The sequence below is a fragment of the Trichomycterus rosablanca genome, chromosome 1 (genome assembly GCF_030014385.1).
Source record: "Trichomycterus rosablanca isolate fTriRos1 chromosome 1, fTriRos1.hap1, whole genome shotgun sequence".
Lineage (NCBI taxonomy): Eukaryota > Metazoa > Chordata > Actinopteri > Siluriformes > Trichomycteridae > Trichomycterus > Trichomycterus rosablanca.
Genome location: NC_085988.1, coordinates 24,503,478 through 24,524,632, shown reverse-complemented (window position 1 = coordinate 24,524,632; position 21,155 = coordinate 24,503,478). Strand labels below are relative to the sequence as shown.

Below are 21,155 nucleotides of genomic sequence, written 5' to 3'. Positions count from 1 at the left end.
GATAGATAGATAGATAGATAGAACATGAACATAAAACGTGCTAACCATGCTCAAAGTTACAGTGAAAAATTTGGTACAAATATTACTGTAAAAGTTTAAAAAATAAATCTCTTGTATGGGTCTGTCTAAACAGTAATTTCATTAATGTGTTAATTGGTACTTTTTTTCTCTTATTTAAATGCCCCAGCCTGGATGGGTCAATTGAGGATGTCGATAAACACGTGAACACAATAATAAAGATATGAAACACTTAAGCTTTGATTATAACTAATTTTGTTAGAAACATTTAACAAAAGATCTAGCAATAATAATAATAATTATTTTTATTATTTTATTACTATTTTGTTAGAAATAATATGTATTAATTCTGTCTAAATAATAAATTGTGTTTTAAATAACTAGTACATTATATATTAGACACTCACAAAAAGCACTATGCCACTGACACCCCTGTTAACTCGAGCACTTGGTGATATAATTGCAATAGCACAAAATAGTATACGAATGACAAAAACGTTACTTTTGTAATGCTCACCTGATCAAAGGCTTCCTTTGCTTTTTCTCCTTGTGCATGCGTCAGCGTCTGGTTTCTGCAGATGTCCAGACTATTCATGTTCTCTGTGGGACGTGTAGTTTGTTTTATATCCCTATTTTTTGAGTCAGTTGTTCTATAAGTCTCAAAATTATACATATGCTGCAAAGTTTCTGTACCGCCAACGTCTGCGTAAAGCGGTGGATAGTATGGAATTACTGGAAGATTGGAGCTGGATTTGTAAAACATTCGCTCACGTTTCCACCTGTAGCATTTAACTGAAAGTATAGCTATGATTGAAACAATGAATAAAAATGAAACTGTAGCCAGTGAGAGGACCAAATAAAAAGTCATGTTGTCGTTGTATTCCTTGTCCTGCGTAAAATCTGTGAACTCTGAGAGCACTTCAGGGAAACTGTCGGCCAGCACCACGTTAACATTGACTGTAGCTGAACGAGAGGGGTCTCCGTTGTCCTCCACTACAACAGTCAGTTTCTGTTTTATAGCATCTTTATCAGTAATCTGTCGTGCAGTTCTTATTTCTCCATTGTGTAATCCCACTTCAAACAGAACCCTGTCCGTTGCTTTCTGTAGTTTATATGAGAGCCAAGCATTCTGTCCAGAGTCCACATCTACAGCCACTACTTTAGTAACAAGATAACCCACATTTGCTGATCGAGGTACCATTTCAGCCACAATAGAGCCTCCAGTTTGTACTGGATACAGAATCTGAGGCGCATTGTCATTCTGATCCTGAAAAATTACTTTCACACTCACATTGCTACTGAGAGGCGGGTTGCCTCCATCCTGCGCTTTTACGCAAATGTTAAACTCTTTGGTTTGCTCGTAATCAAAAGACCGAACAGCAAGAATCTCTCCGCTTTTTGCATTAATAGAAACATAAGATGAAGCAACACCGTTGACAGAGCGGTCTTCTAGGAAATATGAAATTCGTGCATTGTTTCCAGTGTCTTGATCAGTTGCTGTAATTGAGAATATAGACGCTCCAGGTGAATTGTTTTCCATCACGTAAGCGGTGTATGAGCGACGCTGGAAAACGGGCGGGTTGTCGTTGACATCAGAAATTTTAAGCGTCAGAGTTTTATTAGTAGATAAAGATGGCGAGCCTTCATCACTAGCTGTGATTGTAATGTTATATTCAGAAGACATTTCTCTGTCTAAAATACCGTTGGTGACTAAACTGTAGAAATTAGAGGAGGACGATTTAATGTGAAACGGCAGATTTGAATTTACTGAACATTTTATCTGTCCGCTTCTTCCAGAGTCGATATCTTTAATATTTAGCATAGCTATAACAGACTCTGGGGCAGAATCCTCTGGTATTGGGTTGGAAAACGAAATTACATTGATAACAGGAGAATTGTCATTAACGTCTGTAATTTCTATAAACACTTTACTGGTATTAGCTAGTCCGCCATTGTCAATTGCCCTAATATTTAATTCATATTGCTTAGATTTTTCAAAATCTATATCACCTATCACTCTTATATTTCCTGTGTTCGAATCAATATTAAACAAGTCGGTTGCTTCTTTCCCGGTGCTTTTTGAAAACGAATATTTAACCTCTGCATTAGATCCTTTGTCCTTGTCTGTAGCAGTTACTGCCACTACTAAATGGTTTTTTTGTACATTTTCTGGTAAAGATACTCGGTATGTTGGCTGAGAGAACACAGGATAATTGTCGTTTGCATCAATAACCGTAACAGTTATCTTAACTGTTCCAGATTTTGGAGGCGTACCACCGTCAATTGCAGTCAAAATTAAGTTATGCTCTTCTTTTTGCTCTCTATCTAAAGGTGTTCTCAGTAACATCTCAACATATTTTGTGCCATCTCTTTGAGAAAATTCTTTTAAAACGAAATGTTCTGTCGGACTAAGTGTGTATCTCTGGAGTGTATTTAACCCAACATCGGGGTCATGCGCAATGTCCAAGCTGTACAATGCACCTGGATCTACAGACTCAGAAATTTCAAAACTGATTCCTTTTTTGTCAAAAGCAGGAGCATGATCATTGATATCGGTTATTTCTACATCAATCTGATGCAGCTCCATTGGGTTTTCTAGAATTATCTGAAAATGTATTGAGCAAGGAGACACTTGAGCACACAGCTCCTCTCTGTCTATCCTCTCTTTCACAACCAGAGTTCCTTTATCCACATTCAGACTGATGTACTCACGGGTGTCCTCCGTAAAAATCCGCGCACGGCCAGATTTCAGTCTCTTAATATCCAAACCGAGATCCTGAACAATATTGCCCACCAGCGATCCTTTGTTCATTTCCTCTGGAATAGAATAACGGACCTGTCCATGCACAACAGCGATGACAAAAATAAATCCAATTGTCTGCCATGTTATGCCGCGGATGGCGGAGCCACTTTTTCGTACACCAGTGAAACCAAAACCTCCCATATTTTGACTAGTATACACTATATATAATAAAACGTGTGCATTAATACACAGATTAAATCAATTCTATTGTTGTTGTCAGACAGATCTTTTGTGCTACTAGTATACCAAAAGAAGCAGCTCGCATTCAGCATTCAGGGGAGGTTACACGTAAAAGCTTTTAAATTTCCTCAGCCTGACCAACAGCGTCACTCAGAGTACTAAATAAATATTACACCTGATACTATAAAAAAGGTTTCAAAACGTGCTTAACATGTAAATAAAAACGGACAGCAGTGATTTGGACATCGTTTTAAAAAGTATTTAGGTTGAACAGTAGACAAGATATTCCATTTTTAACTGATTAACCTTGTTTTGTATAGTCCATGTGAGAAATTCCAATTGTGATGGCCAGAGGCGATTTAACCTGCCTTTGGGCCCAGGGGCTACGGCTGGTTGTGGGCCCCCACGTATATAGAGGTGGCCCAAAATTATTACACTTGCGTTGTGTACTGATTTTATGAAAACTATACGTTGGACTGTACTATATATATATATATATATATATATATATATATATATATATATATATATATATATATATACAGTATATATATTGTCTAGTAACGTTAAGCAGGTTACACAGATTCCCAAAATCCCTTGCTGTGCACTCACTGTGTATTGTGATTACATGTATTCTGATATTTCATTGTCTTTTAGTTATTTTTACATTATACTTAACGAAAATATTGTCGTGTTTTTACTTTCGCTATCGCGGCACTTTACCGCTAGCATTAGCCACTTGCTACTGTAGAGGGTGGGCTCACCTAGCCGCTGTCCGGTGGGGATGCTGCGGGTCTTTTGCTGTGCGGTGGTGGAGGTGTGGGAATAAAGGCACACAACAGGGTAGAGTCACTTTAACTGTTTAGTCAGGACTTCAATGAGCGTTACAGCACTTTAGACCGCCTAATTCCAGAACCCGAACTTTAATGCAGGGACCATAAGGCGAGTCTCATATACAAAACTAACTGCAGTACGTCCGAACACACGCGTATAAACCTGGTGCTGCATTCTGATTGGCTGAGCTAAATGTCACTCACATACTAGCTCTAACCAGCTCTCTCTACCGCTCTGGTGTAAATGATTTACAAAATCATTGGTTGTAAGCTTCCCCATTCTTATTAACCAAAATAACTAACAAAATAAATAAAAAATAAAACAGCCAATCCGGGGCCCTCAATTATTCGGGGCCCCTGGGCTGAAGCCCAGGTAAGCCCATGCATTAAATCGCCCCTGGTGATGGCACCTGTGTTATGTCAGATTTTTTTTTGAAAAACTTTCTGGAATTGCTTAAGAACTAAAACACTGATTGTATTAGTTTTGAAAGTTGAACCTTTTTTCATTATTGGTTGCTCTAACACTTTTCTGCTCTAAAAGTTCTGAAATATAAGAAGAAGCTGCAACACCGTTAACAGACTGGTCCATCAGATATTTTAAGCGTGTATAAGCAATATTTTAGCCTAGATCAGGCATGTCCAAAGTCCGGCGTCTTCTGTCTTAAATTGCATTACTTGTGGCCCGCCAGCACAGTCAAACAGAAAAAAATAATAATTTATACTAATTCAAGATGTAAATTTCCCTTTTTACCAATTGGTGGCAGCAACACTGTGAGTACGCATTCATGAGAAGCGGCAAAAAAGTGAATGAGACTTACTCATTGATATGACGTGATAAAAGCGACACAGGTTGTAGAAACAACGATTAACGGGAAAAAAATTTAGCGAGACGTATTGTACTAAAACAATGACTAAGAATTTGAGTGGTGGAGAGCACTGATGCCCAGTAATAATTTGGAGAAACTCAGAATTCCTGTGTCGTTCTTTTAGTACATAAAGCCACGTTAACGTTAAACTTTATTTTTGTGAATGCGCCCCGTTTCTGAAAGTTTTAAAGTTTAGTTAGAAATTTGTTCATCTGAATGCTTACATCTGGTTGTTGTTCGCTGTGTGAAAATAATATTATTTAATAACAGCGTATTTATATGCTTATTTTATTGTTTAAAATAATGTCATCAGGGACTGTTGGCCCCCGGGCACTTTCACATTATCAAATCTGGCCCTCCCAGAAAAAAGTTTGGACACCACTGGCCTAGATAGATAAATCAAAATAAATATGCGCAGAATTACAGTGACAGATGCGACAGACAGTGCTAATATTCCCTTGTCTGGACGGTTTAACCGAGGTTGGCGATAAACACGTGAACACAATGTTTAAGCTATGAAAGATATACAGCTTTGATTATACAAAATTTTGTAACAAAAAGCTGATAAAATAAATAATATTATTAATAATAAGATTAGCATTAATATGAAAAATTTTTTTTAACATTATGTATGTATTTTAACATGTTTAGATTTTAAACCGTGTTCTAAATAACTAGTCCAAACAAAATACAGGAAAAAACACTTTGCCAGTGACAGCCCTATTAGCTCGAGCCGAACACTGGGTGATTAACTGTGGTAACACAAAAATATTATACTAATGACAGAAAGGTAATATAAAGACTTTTTGTAGTGCTAAGGTGATACAAAGACTTTTTGTAGTGCTCACCTGATAAAAGACTTCACTTGCTTTTTCTCTTTGTACATGCGTCAGCGTCTGATTTCCGCAGATGTCCAGACTATCCATGTTTTCAGTGCGACATGTAGTGTGTTTCAAATCCCTATTTGTTGAGTCAGTGGTTTTATAAGTCTCATAATTATACATATGCTGCAAAGTTTCTGTTCCACCAACGTCTGCGTAAAGCGGTGGATAGTATGGAATAACTGGAAGATTGGAGCTGGATTTGTAAAACATTCGCTCACGTTTCCACCTGTAGCATTTGACTGAGAGTATAGCTATGATTGAAAGAAAAAATAAAAATGAAACTGTAGCCAGTGCCAGGACCAGATAAAAAGTCATGTTGTCGTTGTATTCTTTGTCCTGCGTAAAGTCAGTGAACTCTGAGAGCATTTCAGGGAAACTGTCTGCCAGCACCACGTTAATATTGACTGTAGCTGAACGAGAGGGGTCTCCGTTGTCCCCCACTACAACAGTCAGTTTTTGTTTCACAGCATCTTTATCTGTGACTTGTCGTACAGTTCTTATTTCTCCATTGTGTAATCCCACTTCAAACACAGCCCTGTCGGTCGTTTTCTGCAGTTTATATGAGAGCCAGGCGTTCTGTCCAGAGTCCACATCTACAGCCACTACTTTAGTAACAAGATATCCCACATTTGCTGATCGAGGTACCATTTCAGCCACAACAGAGCGACCAGTTTGTACTGGATACAGAATCTGAGGCGCATTGTCATTCTGGTCTTGAACAATTACTTTCACACTCACATTGCTACTGAGAGGCGGGTTGCCTCCATCCTGCGCTTTTACGCAAATATTAAACTCTTTGGTTTGTTCATAATCAAAAGACCTAACAGCAAAAATCTCTCCGCTTTCTGCATTAACAGAAATATAAGGTGAAGAAGCAACACCGTTGACAAAACGATCTTCTACGAAATATGAAATACGCGCATTGTTACCAGTGTCTTTATCAGTTGCTGTAATTGAGAATATAGACACTCCAGGTGAATTGTTTTCCATCACGTAAGCAATATATGAGTGACGCTGGAAAACAGGCGCGTTGTCGTTGACATCAGATATTTTAAGCGTCAGAGTTTTATTAGTAGATAAAGATGGCGAGCCTTCATCACTAGCTGTGATTGTAATATTGTATTCAGAAGACATTTCTCTGTCTAAAATACCGCTGCTGACTAAACTGTAGAAATTAGAGGAGGACGATTTGATGTGAAACGGCATATTTGGATTTACTGAACATTTTATCTGTCCGTTTTTTCCAGAGTCGATGTCTTTAATATTTAGCATAGCTATAAGAGACTCCGGGGCAGAATCCTCTGGTATTGGGTTGGAAAACGAAATAACATTGATGACAGGGGAATTGTCATTAACGTCTGTAATTTCTATAAACACTTTACTGGTATTAGCTCGTCCGCCGTTGTCTATTGCCCTTATATTTAATTCATATTGCTTAGATTTTTCAAAATCTATATCACCTATCACTCTTATATTTCCTGTGTTCGAATCAATATTAAACAAGTCGGTTGCTTCTTTCCCGGTGCTTTTTGAAAACGAATATTTAACCTCCGCATTAGATCCTTTGTCCTTGTCTGTAGCAGTTACTGCCACTACTAAATGTTTTTTTTGTACATTTTCCGGTAAAGATACTCGGTATATTGGCTGAGAGAACACGGGATAATTGTCGTTTGCATCAATAACAGTAACAGTTATCCTAACTGTTCCGGATTTTGGAGGCGTACCACCGTCAATTGCAGTCAAAATTAAGTTATGCACTTCTTTTTGCTCTCTGTCTAAAGGTGTTTTTAGTAACATCTCAACATATTTTGTGCCATCTCTTTGAGAAAATTCTTTTAAAACAAAATGTTCTGTCGGACTAATTGTGTATCTCTGGAGTGTATTTAATCCAACATCGGGGTCATGCGCAATGTCCAAGCTAAACAATTCACCTGGGTCTACAGACTCAGAAATTTCAAATCTGATTTCTTTTCTGTCAAAAGCAGGGGCATGATCATTGATATCGGTTATTTCTACATCTATTTGATGCAGCTCCACTGGGTTTTCTAGAATAATCTGAAAGTGTATCGAGCAAGGAGACACTTGAGCACACAGCTCCTCTCTGTCTATTCTCTCTTTCACAACCAGAGTTCCTTTATCCACATTCAGACTGATGTACTCACGAGTGTCCTCCGTAAAGATCCGCGCACGGCCAGATTTCAGTCTCTTAATATCCAAACCGAGATCCTGAACAATATTGCCCACCAGCGATACTTTGTTCATTTCCTCTGGAATAGAATAACGGACCTGTCCGTGCACAACAGCGATGACAAATAGAAATCCAACTGTCTGCCATGTCAAGTCGCGGGTGCCGCAGCAATTCTTTTGGACATCATTGAAACAAAAAACACCCATATCTTATGTACTATAAACGTTATATAAATGTGTAATTGTATCAGTACACAGATAAAGTCAATTTCATGGTTGTTGTCGGACAGATCTGTTAGTGCTACTAGTGTACCAAGTGAAGCAGCTCGCATTCAGCATACAGATACTTAAAAGCGTTTTAAACTTCACAGCCTGACCAACAGCGTCACTCTGAGTATCAAATAGATATTACATCTGATACTATTACCTAGGTTCCAAAAACCCATGTGACAATACGTAAAATATAAATAAAAAAGGCAATAATGATTTGGACATCGTTACCCAACCCCATACCATACATGCTAGCTTTTGACCTTTGCATTGTTAATTGGAACAGAACCTAAAACAAAGCTTTAAGCAAAAAAATAAAAGACTTTGAACATGTATGGATATGCATTTCTTCATACGACCAAAAACTGTTTTAATGATAATTTTTGTCTAATTCATTAGAGCATAAAAGTCCCAAATAACTCTCTACCTATGATTAATAATTAAATCGTGCACTTAATGTTGATAGCAATAGTACTAATATAATATAGGTATTATTTTGTAGTGCTTACCTGGTTATAGACTCCACTAGAGCAATTATAGACTCTCAAGCAAGGAACTGGGTAATGTAATTGCAGTAACGCAAAGATAGTATAGTAATGACAAAAAGGTGATATACAGACTTTTTGTAGTGCTTACCTGATCAAAGACTTCACTTGCTTTTTCTCTTTGTACATGCGTCAACGTCTGATTTCCGCAGATGTCCAGACTATTCATGTTCTCAGTGGGACGTGTAATGTGTTTCAAATGTTTGCAGTCAGTGGTTCTATAACCCTCATAATTATACATACGCTGCAAAGTTTCTGTTCCTCCAACGTCTGCGTAAAGCGGTGGATAGTATGGAATAACTGGAAGATTGGAGCCGGATTTGTAAAACATTCGCTCACGTTTCCACCTGTAGCATTTGACTGAAAGTATAGCTATAATTGAAACAATAAATAAAAATGAAACGGTAGCCAGTGCCAGGACCAGATAAAAAGTGATATTGTAGTTGTGTTCCTTGTCCTGTGTAAAGTCATTGAGCTTCCGGAGCACTTCAGGGAAACTGTCTGCCAGCACCACGTTAACATTGACTGTAGCTGAACGAGAGGGGTCTCCGTTGTCCTCCACTACAACAGTCAGTTTCTGTTTTACAGCATCCTTATCAGTAATCTGTCGTGCAGTTCTTATTTCTCCATTGTGTAATCCCACTTCAAACAGAACCCTGTCCGTTGCTTTCTGCAGTTTATATGAGAGCCAAGCATTCTGTCCAGAGTCCACATCTACAGCCACTACTTTAGTAACAAGATATCCCACATCTGCAGAACGAGGTACCATTTCAGCCACAACAGAGCCTCCAGTTTGAACTGGATACAGAATCTGAGGCGCATTGTCATTCTGGTCCTGAATAATTACTTTTACACTCACATTGCTACTGAGAGGCGGGTTGCCTCCATCCTGCGCTTTAACACAAATGTTAAACTCTTTGGTTTGCTCGTAATCAAAAGACCGAAGAGCAAGAATCTCTCCACTTTCTGCATTAACAGAAATATAAGGTAAAGAAGCAACACCGTTGACAGAACGGTCTTCTAGGAAATATGAAATGCGCGCATTGTTACCAGTGTCTTTATCAGTTGCAGTTATTGAAAATATAGACACTCCAGGTGAATTGTTTTCCATCACGTAAGCGGTGTATGAGTGACGCTGGAAAACAGGCGCATTGTCGTTGACATCAGAAATTTTAAGCGTCAGAGTTTTATTAGTAGATAAAGATGGCGAGCCTTCATCACTAGCTGTGATTGTAATGTTATATTCAGAAGACATTTCTCTGTCTAAAATACCGTTGGTGACTAAACTGTAGAAATTAGAGGAGGACGATTTAATGTGAAACGGCAGATTTGAATTTACTGAACATTTTATCTGTCCGTTTCTTCCAGAGTCGATGTCTTTAATATTTAGCATAGCTATAACAGACGCTGGGGCAGAATCCTCCGGTACTGGGTTGGAAAACGAAATTACATTGATGACAGGGGAATTGTCATTAACGTCTGTAATTTCTATGAACACTTGACTGGTATCAGCTAGTCCACCATTATCAACTGCTTTAATATTTAATTCATATTGCCGAGATTTTTCAAAATCTATATCACCTATCACTTTTATATTTCCGGTGTTTGAATCAATATTAAACAAGTCGGTTGCTTCTCTTCCGGTGCTTTTTGAAAACGAATATTTAACCTCTGCATTGGATCCTTTGTCCTTGTCTGTAGCAGTTACTGCCACTACTAAATGTTTTTTTGCCACATTTTCTGGTAAAGATACTCGGTATGTTGGCTGAGAGAACACGGGATAATTGTCGTTTGCATCAATAACAGTAACAGTTATCTTGACTGTTCCAGATTTTGGAGGCGTACCACCATCAAGTCCTATCAAAATTAAAGTATGCTCTTCTTTTTGCTCTCTGTCTAAAGGTGTTCGTAGTAACATCTCAACATGTTTTGTGCCATCTCTTTGAGAAGATTCCTTTAAAACAAAATGTTCTGTCGGACTAATTGTGTATCTCTTGAGTGTATTTAACCCAGCATCTGGGTCATGCGCACTGTCTAAAATAAACAATGCACCTGGGTCTACAGACTCAGAAATTTCAATACTGATTTCTTTTCTGTCAAAAGCAGGAGCATGATCATTGATATCGGTTATTTCTACATCAATCTGATGCAGTTCCATAGGGTTTTCTAGAATAATTTGAAAGTGTATTGAGCAAGGAGACTTTTGACCACACAGCTCCTCTCTGTCTATCCTCTCTTTCACAACCAGAGTTCCTTTATCCACATTCAGACTGATGTACTCACGAGTGTCCTCCGTAAAGATCCGCGCACGGCCAGATTTGAGTCTCTTAATATCCAAACCGAGATCCTGAACAATGTTGCCCACCAGTGATCCTTTGTTCATTTCCTCTGCAATAGAATAACGGACCTGTCCGTGCACAACAGCGATGACAAAAATAAATCCAACTGTCTGCCACATCAAATCGCGAATGATGGAGCCATTTTTTCGGACAGTAGTGAAACCAAAACCACCCATATTTTAACTATTATAAACTATTCATAAGAAAACGTGTAATCTCAGTAGTTACTGTTAGACAGATCCGTTGTGCTACTAGAGAACCAAATGAAGCAGCTCGCATTCAGCAAACAGGGGAGTGTATCTGCAAAAGCTTCTAAATATCTTCAGCCTGACCAACAGCGTCACTCAGATTACTAAATAATTATTACACCTGATACTATAAACAGTGTTCTAGAAACGTACGTAATATGTAAATAAATCAGGCATCAGTAATTTTGACATCGTTTTGAGGAGTATTTAATTTAAAAAAGTAGACAAGATTTTTAAAATTGACTTTGTTTTTTGTGTTTTCATGTAAACTTTCCGATTATTATGGGTGCAAAAAGAAAAAAAAGATAGGGGCACCTATTTAACAACTTTCTGTTATTATTTAGAAACTAAGAACAGTGATTGTTGTAGTTATGAAATTTAAACCTTTATTTATTATTGCTTGCTCTAACACCTTAGCTGCTCAACAGTTCTTAAAAATAAAATGACGCTGCTACACCGTTAACATACTTGTCCTTAAGCAAATAGGAAATACGCGCATTGTTACCAGAGTCTTTTTCAGCTGAAGTCACAGCAAACATAGACACTCTTGGTGAATTATTTTCCATCACATAAGCGGTGTATGAATGATGCCAATATATATACGCTGTGTAATAGCAAAGTTCAGTAGTACTATAGTCTCTGAGCAAGTCACGAAACGAGCGAACGTAAAATGCCCCACGGAGAAAAAAATCTACTTAAAAATAACTCCATACAACAAACACGTGAACACAATCTTAAAGCTATGAAACATTTATTCATTTATAATTAAAACTAGTTTTGTTAAAAAGGCTAATAAAAATCTTATAATGATAATAATATAAATATGCATTAATACTTTTCTTAATTATAAATTGTGTTTTAAATAACTAGTCCAAAGTTAGATTAGATATTAGACACTCACAAAAAAACAAAACAAAACAAAAAAAAAAAACACTGCCAATGACACCCCTAGCAACTGGGTGATGCAGAGGCACAAATCAGTATACTAATAAGAAAATGGTGCAGATTTTTTTGTAGCGCTCACCTCATCGAAGACTTGACTTGCTTTTTCTCTTTGTACATGCGTCAGCGTCTGATTTCCGCAGATTTCCAGACTATTCATGTTCTCAGTTGGACGTGTAGTGTGTTTCAAATCCCTATTTTTGGAGTTAGTTGTTTTGTAAGTCTCATAATTATACATATGCTGCAAAGTTTCTGTTCCACCAACGTCTGCGTAAAGCGGTGGATAGTATGGAATTACTGGAAGATTGGAACGGGCTTTGTAAAACATTCGCTCACGTTTCCACCTGTAGCATTTGACTGAAAGTATAGCTATGACTGAAACGATAAATAAAAACGAAACTACGGCCAAGGCCAGGACCAGATAAAAAGTCAGGTGGTCGTTGTATTCCATGTCCTGCGTAAAGTCAGTAAACTCCGAGAGCACATCGGAGAAACTGTCTGCCAGCACCACGTTAACATTGACTGTAGCCGAACGAGAGGGGTCTCCATTGTCTTCCACAATAACAGTAACTTTCTGTTTCACAGCATCTTTATCAGTAGCTTGTCTTACAGTTCTTATTTCTCCATTGTGTAATCCCACTTCAAACAGAGCCCTTTCTGTCGCTTTCTGAAGTTTATATGAGAGCCAAGCATTCTGTCCAGAGTCCACATCTACAGCCACTACTTTAGTAACAAGATATCCCACATTTGCTGATCGAGGTACCATTTCAGCCACAACCGAGGCACCAGTTTGTACTGGATACAGAATCTGGGGCGCATTGTCATTCTGGTCTTGAATAATTACTTTCACACTCACATTGCTACTGAGAGGCGGGTTGCCTCCATCCTGCGCTTTTACGCAAATAGTGAACTCCTTTGTTTGCTCGTAATCAAAAGACCGAACAGCAAGAATCTCTCCGCTTTCTGCATTAACAGAAACATAAGGTGAAAAAGCAACACCGTTGACAGAGCGGTCTTCTAGGAAATATGAAATACGCGCATTGTTTCCAGTGTCTTTATCAGTTGCAGTAATTGAAAATATAGACACTCCAGGTGAATTATTTTCCATCACGTAAGCGGTATATGAGTGACGCTGGAAAACAGGCGCATTGTCGTTGACATCAGATATTTTAAGGGTCAGAGTTTTATAAGTAGATAAAGATGGCGAGCCTTCATCACTAGCTGTGATTGTAATATTGTATTCAGAAGAAATTTCTCTGTCTAAAATACCGTTGGTGACTAAACTGTAGAAATTAGAGGAGGACGATTTGATGTGAAACGGCAGATTAGAATTTACTGTACATTTTATCTGTCCGTTTCTTCCAGAGTCGATGTCTTTAATATTTAGCATAGCTATAACAGACTCCGGTGCAGAATCCTCTGGTATTGGGTTGGAAAAGGAAATTACATTTATAACAGGAGAATTGTCATTAACATCTGTAATATCAATAAACACTTTACTGGTATCAAACAGTCCGCCATTATCAATTGCCTTAATATCTAATTCATATTGCTTAGATTTTTCAAAATCTATATCACCTATGACTGTTATTTTTCCCGTGTTTAAATCAATAATAAACAAGTCGGTTGCTTCTTTCTCGCTGCTTTTTGAAAACGAATATTTAACCTCTGCATTGGATCCTTTGTCCTTGTCTGTAGCAGTTACTGCCACTACTAAATGTTTTTTGTGTACATTTTCTGGTAAAGATACTCGGTATGTTGGCTGAGTGAACACGGGAAAATTGTCGTTTGCATCAATAACAGTAACAGTTATCTTGACTGTTCCGGATTTTGGAGGCGAACCACCGTCAATTGCAGTCAAAATTAAGTTATGCACTTCCTTTTGCTCTCTATCTAAAGGTGTTTTTAGTAACATCTCAACATATTTTGTGCCATCACTTCGAGAAAATTCCTTTAAAACAAAATGTTCTGTCGTACTAATTGTGTATGTCTGGAGTGTATTTAATCCAACATCGGGGTCATGCGCTCTGTCAATAGAAAACAACGTACCTGGATCTGTAGACTCAGAAATTTCAATACTGATTTCTTTCCTGTCAAAAGCAGGGGCATGATCATTTATATCGATTATTTCTACATCAATCTGATGTAGTTCCATTGGGTTTTCTAGAATAATCTGGAAGTGTATCGAGCAAGGAGACACTTGAGCACACAACTGCTCTCTGTCTATTCTCTCTTTCACAACCAGAGTTCCTTTTTCCACATTCAGACCGATGTACTCACGAGTGTCCTCCGTAAAGATCCGCGCACGGCCAGATTTCAGTCTCTTAACATCCAAACTGAGATCCTGAACTATATTCCCCACCAGTGATCCTTTGTTCATTTCCTCGGGAGTAGAATAACGGACCTGTCCCTGTGCAACAGCGATGACAAAAAGAAATCCAACTGTCTGCCATGTTAAGTCGCGGATTGTGGAGCCACTGTTTCGGACATAATTGAAACAAAAAACACCCATATTTTACTACTATTAACAATTTTTAAGAAAACATGTAATTGCTTCAATACATAAATGAAATCAATCCCATAGGTGCTGTCAGACAGATTTGTTGTGCTACTGAAGTATCAAATGAAGCAGCTTGCATACAGGGGTCGGTTATACGCAAAAGCTTTTAAATCTCCACAGCCTGACCAACAGCGTCACTCAGAGTACTAAATGAATATTACACCTCATACTTCAAGCAACGTTCCAAAAACGTACATATTACTGTATGTACAGAAGACAGGCATCAGTGATTTGAACATGGTTGCCAGGAGTATTTGTGTATCTATGTGAACTTTTCCGATTTTCATAAGTGCAAAAAGTAAAAACAAATGCAGGGACACATGTTTTACAACTTTCTGTAACTACATAGGAACTAAGAACAATGATTCTTGTAGTTAAGCAGTTTGAACTTTTTTTTTATTATTGCTTGCTCTAAACACTTTAGCTACTTTATAGTCCTGAAATATAAGATGAAACTTTAACACTTAACAGACTTGTCCTATAGAAAATACGAGCATTGTTACCAGAGTCTATATCAGCTGAAGTCACAGCAAATATAGACACTTTTGGTAAATTATTTTCCATCACATAGGCGGTGTGTGAATGATGCTGGAAAAAGGTGCGTTGCCATTTACCACAGATTTTTAGGCGTTAATAAGCGATATAGCTAGCTAGCTGGTAAGATAGATAGATAGATAGACAGATAGATAGATAGATAGATAGATAGATAGATAGATAGATAGATAGATAGATAGATAGATAGATAGATAGATCATATGTGCAAATGGACATAGCAAACATTAGTGTATGTTTTACTTTTATTTGAAAGAAAATTTTCAAAACGTAAAAGTTTCATACATACACTTTGTATTGGTTAAATTTTTACTATGTGCTGCTGTATGTAAAGCAATGTGTAATAGCACAGTTCAATGGTAGTAAACATTTTGATCAAGTCACGAAATACGGTAAAATATCCCATGACGAAAAATGTATCTAAAAATAACACCATACAACATACACACACAATCAAAAAAATGTTAATCATGTGCAAGGTTATGTTGCGACCTAGAGAATGGCTAATCATTTACTTTGTAAAAAAATTTACATTTTTATTTAATTTGTAATATATGGGGATCACATATTATTTCCAATATATTTTCATTTTGCACATATTTTCCATAATATCTCATTTATGTTAATAGTTGATGTACAGTATGTTGTAATCCAGTTTAAGGTGGCAGTAGAGAGCACTTGAGAAAGAGAAGGGGAGTGGAGGGGGGCGGGGGAATGGAATGAACATGTCTGTAACGTGTGTATGAGTTCTGCTCGTTTCGTAAAAATACAACTCCAAAAGTGCCAACTGCCAACAAAGAGAAGACGGGATCGTGTCTGCTTTAAAGGTGCAACAGTTACAGTGACAGGTGCGGCAGGCATTGCTCAAAGTGTAGACAATAAATGTTCTATATGGGCTGCCTAAACGTTAAAGTATATTCATTAATGCGTTAAATCGTTGTTATTTTCTCTTACTAATATGCCCCTGCCTGAACTGTTTAACTGAGTTTGGCGACAAATACGTGAACACAGTCTTAAAGCTATATATGAAACATTTACTCAGCTTTGATTATAATACTTTTTTTTTTAAATAGCTAATAAAAGATCAAATAATAATAATGATGATGATGATGATGATAATAATAATAATAATAATAATAATAATAAAATAAGTATTAATACTGTTTAAATTATAAATTGTCTTCTAAATAACTCATCCACAATTAGATTAGATACTAAACCACAAAAAAAAACTCTGCCAATGACACCCCTAGCAAATGGAGCACTGAGTGATGTAATTGCAAGAGCACAAATTAGTATACTAATAAGAGAAAGGTAATATGCAGATTTTTGTAGTGCTCACCTGATCAAAGACTTCACTTGCTTTTTCTCTTTGTACATGCGTCAGCGTCTGATATCCACCGATTTCCAGACTATTCATGTTCTCAGTGGAACGTGTAGTGTGTTTCAAATCCCTGTTCTTGGAGTCAGTTGTTCTATAAGTCTCATAATTATACATATGCTGCAAAGTTTCTGTTCCACCAACGTCTGCGTAAAGCGGTGGATAGTATGGAATAACTGGAAGATTGGAACCGGCTTTGTAAAACATTCGTTCACGTTTCCACCTGTAGCATTTGACTGAGAGTATAGCTATGATTGAAACAATAAATAAAAATGAAACTACGGCCAAGGCCAGGACCAGAAAAAAAGTCATGTTGTCCTTGTATTCCATGTCCTGCGTAAAGTCAGTGAACTCAGAGAGCACTTCAGGGAAACTGTCTGCCAGCACCACGTTTACATTGACTGTAGCTGAACGAGAGGGGTCTCCGTTGTCTTCCACTACAACAGTCAGTTTCTGTTTCACAGCATCTTTATCTGTAACTTGTCGTAGAGTTCTTATTTCTCCATTGTGTAACCCCACTTCAAACATTGCTCTGTCTGTGGCTTTCTGTAGTTTATATGAGAGCCAAGCATTCTGTCCAGAGTCCACATCTACAGCCACTACTTTAGTAACAAGATATCCTACATTTGCTGATCGAGGTACCATTTCAGCCACAACCGAGGCACCAGTTTGTACTGGATACAGAATCTGAGGCGCATTGTCATTGTGGTCTTGAATAATTATTTTTACGCTAACATTGCTACTGAGAGGCGGGTTTCCTCCATCCTGCGCTTTTACGCAAATGGTGAACTCCTTTGTTTGCTCGTAATCAAAAGACCGAACAGCAAGAATCTCTCCGCTTTCTGCATTAACAGAAACATAAGGTGAAGAAGCAACACCGATGACTGACCGTTCCTCTAGAAAATATGAAATACGCGCATTGTTACCACTGTCTTTATCAGTTGCAGTTATTGAAAATATAGACACTCCAGGTGAATTGTTTTCCATCACGTAAGCGATATATGAGTGACGCTGGAAAACAGGCGCATTGTCGTTGACATCAGATATTTTAAGGGTCAGAGTTTTATTAGTAGATAAAGATGGCGAGCCTTCATCACTAGCTGTAATTGTAATATTGTATTCAGAAGACATTTCTCTGTCTAAAATACCGTTGGTGACTAAACTGTAGAAATTAGAGGAGGACGATTTGATGTGAAATGGCAGATTTGAATTTACTGAACATTTTATCTGTCCGTTTCTTCCAGAGTCGATGTCTTTAATATTTAGAATAGCTATTAAGGACTCCGGGGCAGAATCCTCTGGTATTGGGTTGGAAAACGAAATTACATTGATAACAGGAGAATTGTCATTAACGTCTGTAATTTCTATAAACACTTTACTGGTATCAGACAGTCCGCCATTATCAATTGCCTTTACATTTAATTCATATTGCTTAGATTTTTCAAAATCTATATCACCTATTATTTTTATTTTTCCAGTGTTTGAATCAATAATAAACAAGTCGGTAGCTTCTTTCTCGCTGCTTTTTGAAAACGAATATTTGACCTCTGCATTGGATCCTTTGTCCTTGTCTGTAGCAGTCACTGCCACTACTAAATGTTTTTTTGGCACATTTTCTGGTAAAGATACTCGGTATGTTGGCTGACTGAACACGGGAAAATTGTCGTTTGCATCAATAACAGTAACAGCTATCTTAACTGTTCCGGATTTTGGAGGCGTACCACCGTCAATTGCAGTCAAAATTAAGTTATGCACCTCTTTTTGCTCTCTGTCTAAAGGTGTTTTTAGTAACAATTCAACATATTTTGTGCCATCACTTTGAGAAAATTCTTTTAAAACAAAATGTTCTGTCGGACTAAGTGTGTATCTCTGGAGTGTATTTAATCCAACATCTGGGTCATGCGCTCTGTCTATAGAAAACAATGCACCTGGGTCTACAGACTCAGAAATTTCAAAACTGATTTCTTTTCTGTCAAAAGCAGGGGCATGATCATTGATATCGGTTATTTCTACATCAATCTGATGCATCTCTACTGGGTTTTCTAGAATAATCTGGAAATGTATAGAGCAAGGAGACACTTGAGCACACAGCTCCTCTCTGTCTAATCTCTCTTTCACAACCAGAGTTCCTTTATCCACATTCAGACTGATGTACTCACGGGTGTCCTCCGTGAAAATTCGCGCACGGCCAGATTTGAGTCTCTTAATATCCAAACCGAGATCCTGAACGATATTCCCCACCCGTGATCCTTTATTCATTTCCTCTGGAACAGAATAACGGACCTGTCCGTGCACAACAGCGATGACAAAAACAAATCCAACTGTCGTCCATGTCAAGTCGCTGATGGATGAGGCACTTTTTAGAATATCAGTGAAACAACCACCCATATTTTCACTCTTACAAACTACATATACACGAAACGTTTAACTACATGCAATAAAGAAATAGAATCAATTCCGTATGTGCTGTCAGACAGATCTGTTGTTTCACGAGAGCACCAAATGAAGCGTTCAGGGGAGGTTATACGTAAAAGCCTTTAAATCTCCACAGCCTGACCAACAGCGTCACTCAGAGTACTAAATAAATATTACACCTGATACTATAAAAAAAGGTTCCAAAAAAGATGGGATATTACGTCAAGTCTATAAAAAACAGGCATCGATGGTTTGGACTTTTTAAAGTGTACTTAATTCAAACAGCATAAAGACAAGATATTCAGTGTTTTAACCAATTGTTTTTTATTACCTGTGTGAGCTATTTCGATCTTGATGGCTGCAAAAAGTTTAAATAGACATGGACACCTTTGGTTTTTATTGTCGCGTTTCCTTTGAACATCTTTCTGTAATTGCCTAGGAACTAAAACACTAATTGTTGTAGTTATGAAAGTGGAACATTCTTTCATCGTTGCATGCTTTAACACGTTAGCAGCTCAACAATCTGAAGTCTTTGTTGTAAAACATTGTGCTTCATATTATGGCACATGATTTTAATACAAAACTGGTTTGTACTGCATGCAGGCAATTCTAGCACGTGCACTCTCCTTCTATAAACAACAGTATTATTTAACGTGCAAAATGTGGCTCGTCATTGTCTTTCTGAGACAAGCTAGCAAGTGCCTGAAAAAGGTACCATTTCGACAGAAGCATGTGGTGCCATCAAAAGCATATGTACTGCTCAGCATTAACTTTATGTACATTTATAGATTACAAGTCATCCATCCCCATATCATGATACATGCTAGCTTTCGAACTTTACACTGGTAATTGGAATAATACTTTAATCAAAGCTTTATGCAAAAAAATAAAAATAAATAAAGACCTACCACATGAATGGATTTGGATTTTTCATGCAACCAAAAACTGTTTTAATGATAGATTTTGGTGTAATTCATTATAGCATGACAGTCCCAAATAACTCTCTATCTATAATACAATGATTAACCTGTGCAGTATGTTTAAAATCCCTGTTTCTGGGGTCTCATAATTATTTATGTGCTGTAAAGATTCTCTTCCACAAACGTCTGCGTAAGGTGGCAGATCGTATGGGATGACTGGATGATTGGTGCCGGATTTAATCACATTTTCACCTGTAGCATTTGACTGATAGTATAAGTGTGATGAGTACGATAAAGAAAAATGAAACTACAGTCAAGGCAAAAAAATAAAATAAAACAAACACAACCCCAAATAAAAAAGAAATGGGACAGCATGGAAAATGCAAATTATAAAAAAACACATAGTTTCTTATGTTTACTTTGACTTTTATTCATTGCAGACAGAATGAACTTGAGATATTTCATGTTTTGTCTGGTCAACTTCATTTCATTTATTAATAAACATCTATTCCTGCATTTCAGGCCTGCAAAATGTTCCAACAAAAGTTGGGACAGTAAAGCATTCACCACTTTTGAATGTTGCCATTCCTTTTCACCACACTTAAAAGACGTTTTGGCACCGAGGATACCAAGTGATTTAGTGTTTTAGCTTAAGATGTGTTTGCAGGAGGAATGGGACAAAACTAAAGATGTGCAACAGGGTCATTGTTGTCACATTTTTTGTTTCAAAATTCTCCACACATTTTCTTTTGGGGACAGGTCAGGACTGCAGGCAGGCCAGTCCAGTACCCATACCCTCTTCTTCCGCAGCCATGCCTTTGTAAAGTGTGCAGCATGTGGTTTTGCATTGTCTTGTTGAAAAAGGCATGTGCGTGCCAGGAAAGATAACGTCTTGAAGGCAGCATATGTTATTCCAAGATCTTAATTTACTTTTCTGCATTAATGATGCATCACAGAAGTGTAAATGACCTTTGCCAAGGGCACTGACACAGCCCCATACCATGACAGACTCTGGATTTGGACTTGCTGATAACAATCTGGATGGTCCTTTTCATCTTTGGTCCGGAGCACACAAAATAGCTCTGGAATGCTGATTCATTTGACCACAATACACATTTCCACTGTCCATTCTAGACGCCTTTGAGCCCAGAGAAGTCGATGCCGCTTCTGGACATGGTTAACATAAGGCTTTTTTTTTGCACAGTAAAGTTT

General features: G+C 37.6%; 3 protein-coding genes across 3 annotated transcripts in view; all 3 read right to left on the bottom strand.

Moving 5' to 3' along the window:
- The window catches only part of LOC134309155 (protocadherin gamma-A4-like), a 113,104-nt gene that overhangs the window by 69,324 nt on the left and 22,625 nt on the right, over positions 1-21,155 (bottom strand). The gene's annotated exons all lie outside the window — the stretch shown is intronic.
- LOC134318219 (putative protocadherin beta-18) lies at positions 12,159-14,627 on the bottom strand. Its single transcript, XM_062999044.1, has one exon. It carries the CDS (start codon positions 14,625-14,627, stop codon positions 12,159-12,161), a length of 2,469 nt encoding a protein of 822 aa, XP_062855114.1.
- LOC134318209 (protocadherin beta-18-like) lies at positions 15,133-18,996 on the bottom strand. Its single transcript, XM_062999034.1, has 3 exons — positions 18,632-18,996; positions 16,570-17,341; positions 15,133-15,153 (listed from the first exon to the last, which is right to left on the bottom strand). The coding sequence occupies exons 1-3, from the start codon at positions 18,994-18,996 to the stop codon at positions 15,133-15,135; spliced, it is 1,158 nt and encodes a 385-aa protein (XP_062855104.1).

Bases quoted from the DNA above. Each gene is read 5' to 3' on its own strand.
- LOC134318219 (XM_062999044.1), bottom strand. From the start codon at position 14,627: ATGGGTGTTTTTTGTTTCAATTATGTCCGAAACAGTGGCTCCACAATC.
- LOC134318209 (XM_062999034.1), bottom strand. From the start codon at position 18,996: ATGGGTGGTTGTTTCACTGATATTCTAAAAAGTGCCTCATCCATCAGC. The intron at 17,342-18,631 runs TCAGATTGATGT...CAGTAGCAATGT, and splicing joins GAAAACCCAGTAGAGATGCA to TAGCGTAAAAATAATTATTC. The intron at 15,154-16,569 runs GTGAGCACTACA...TATTTTCTATAG, and splicing joins CAAGTGAAGTCTTTGATCAG to GACAAGTCTGTTAAGTGTTA.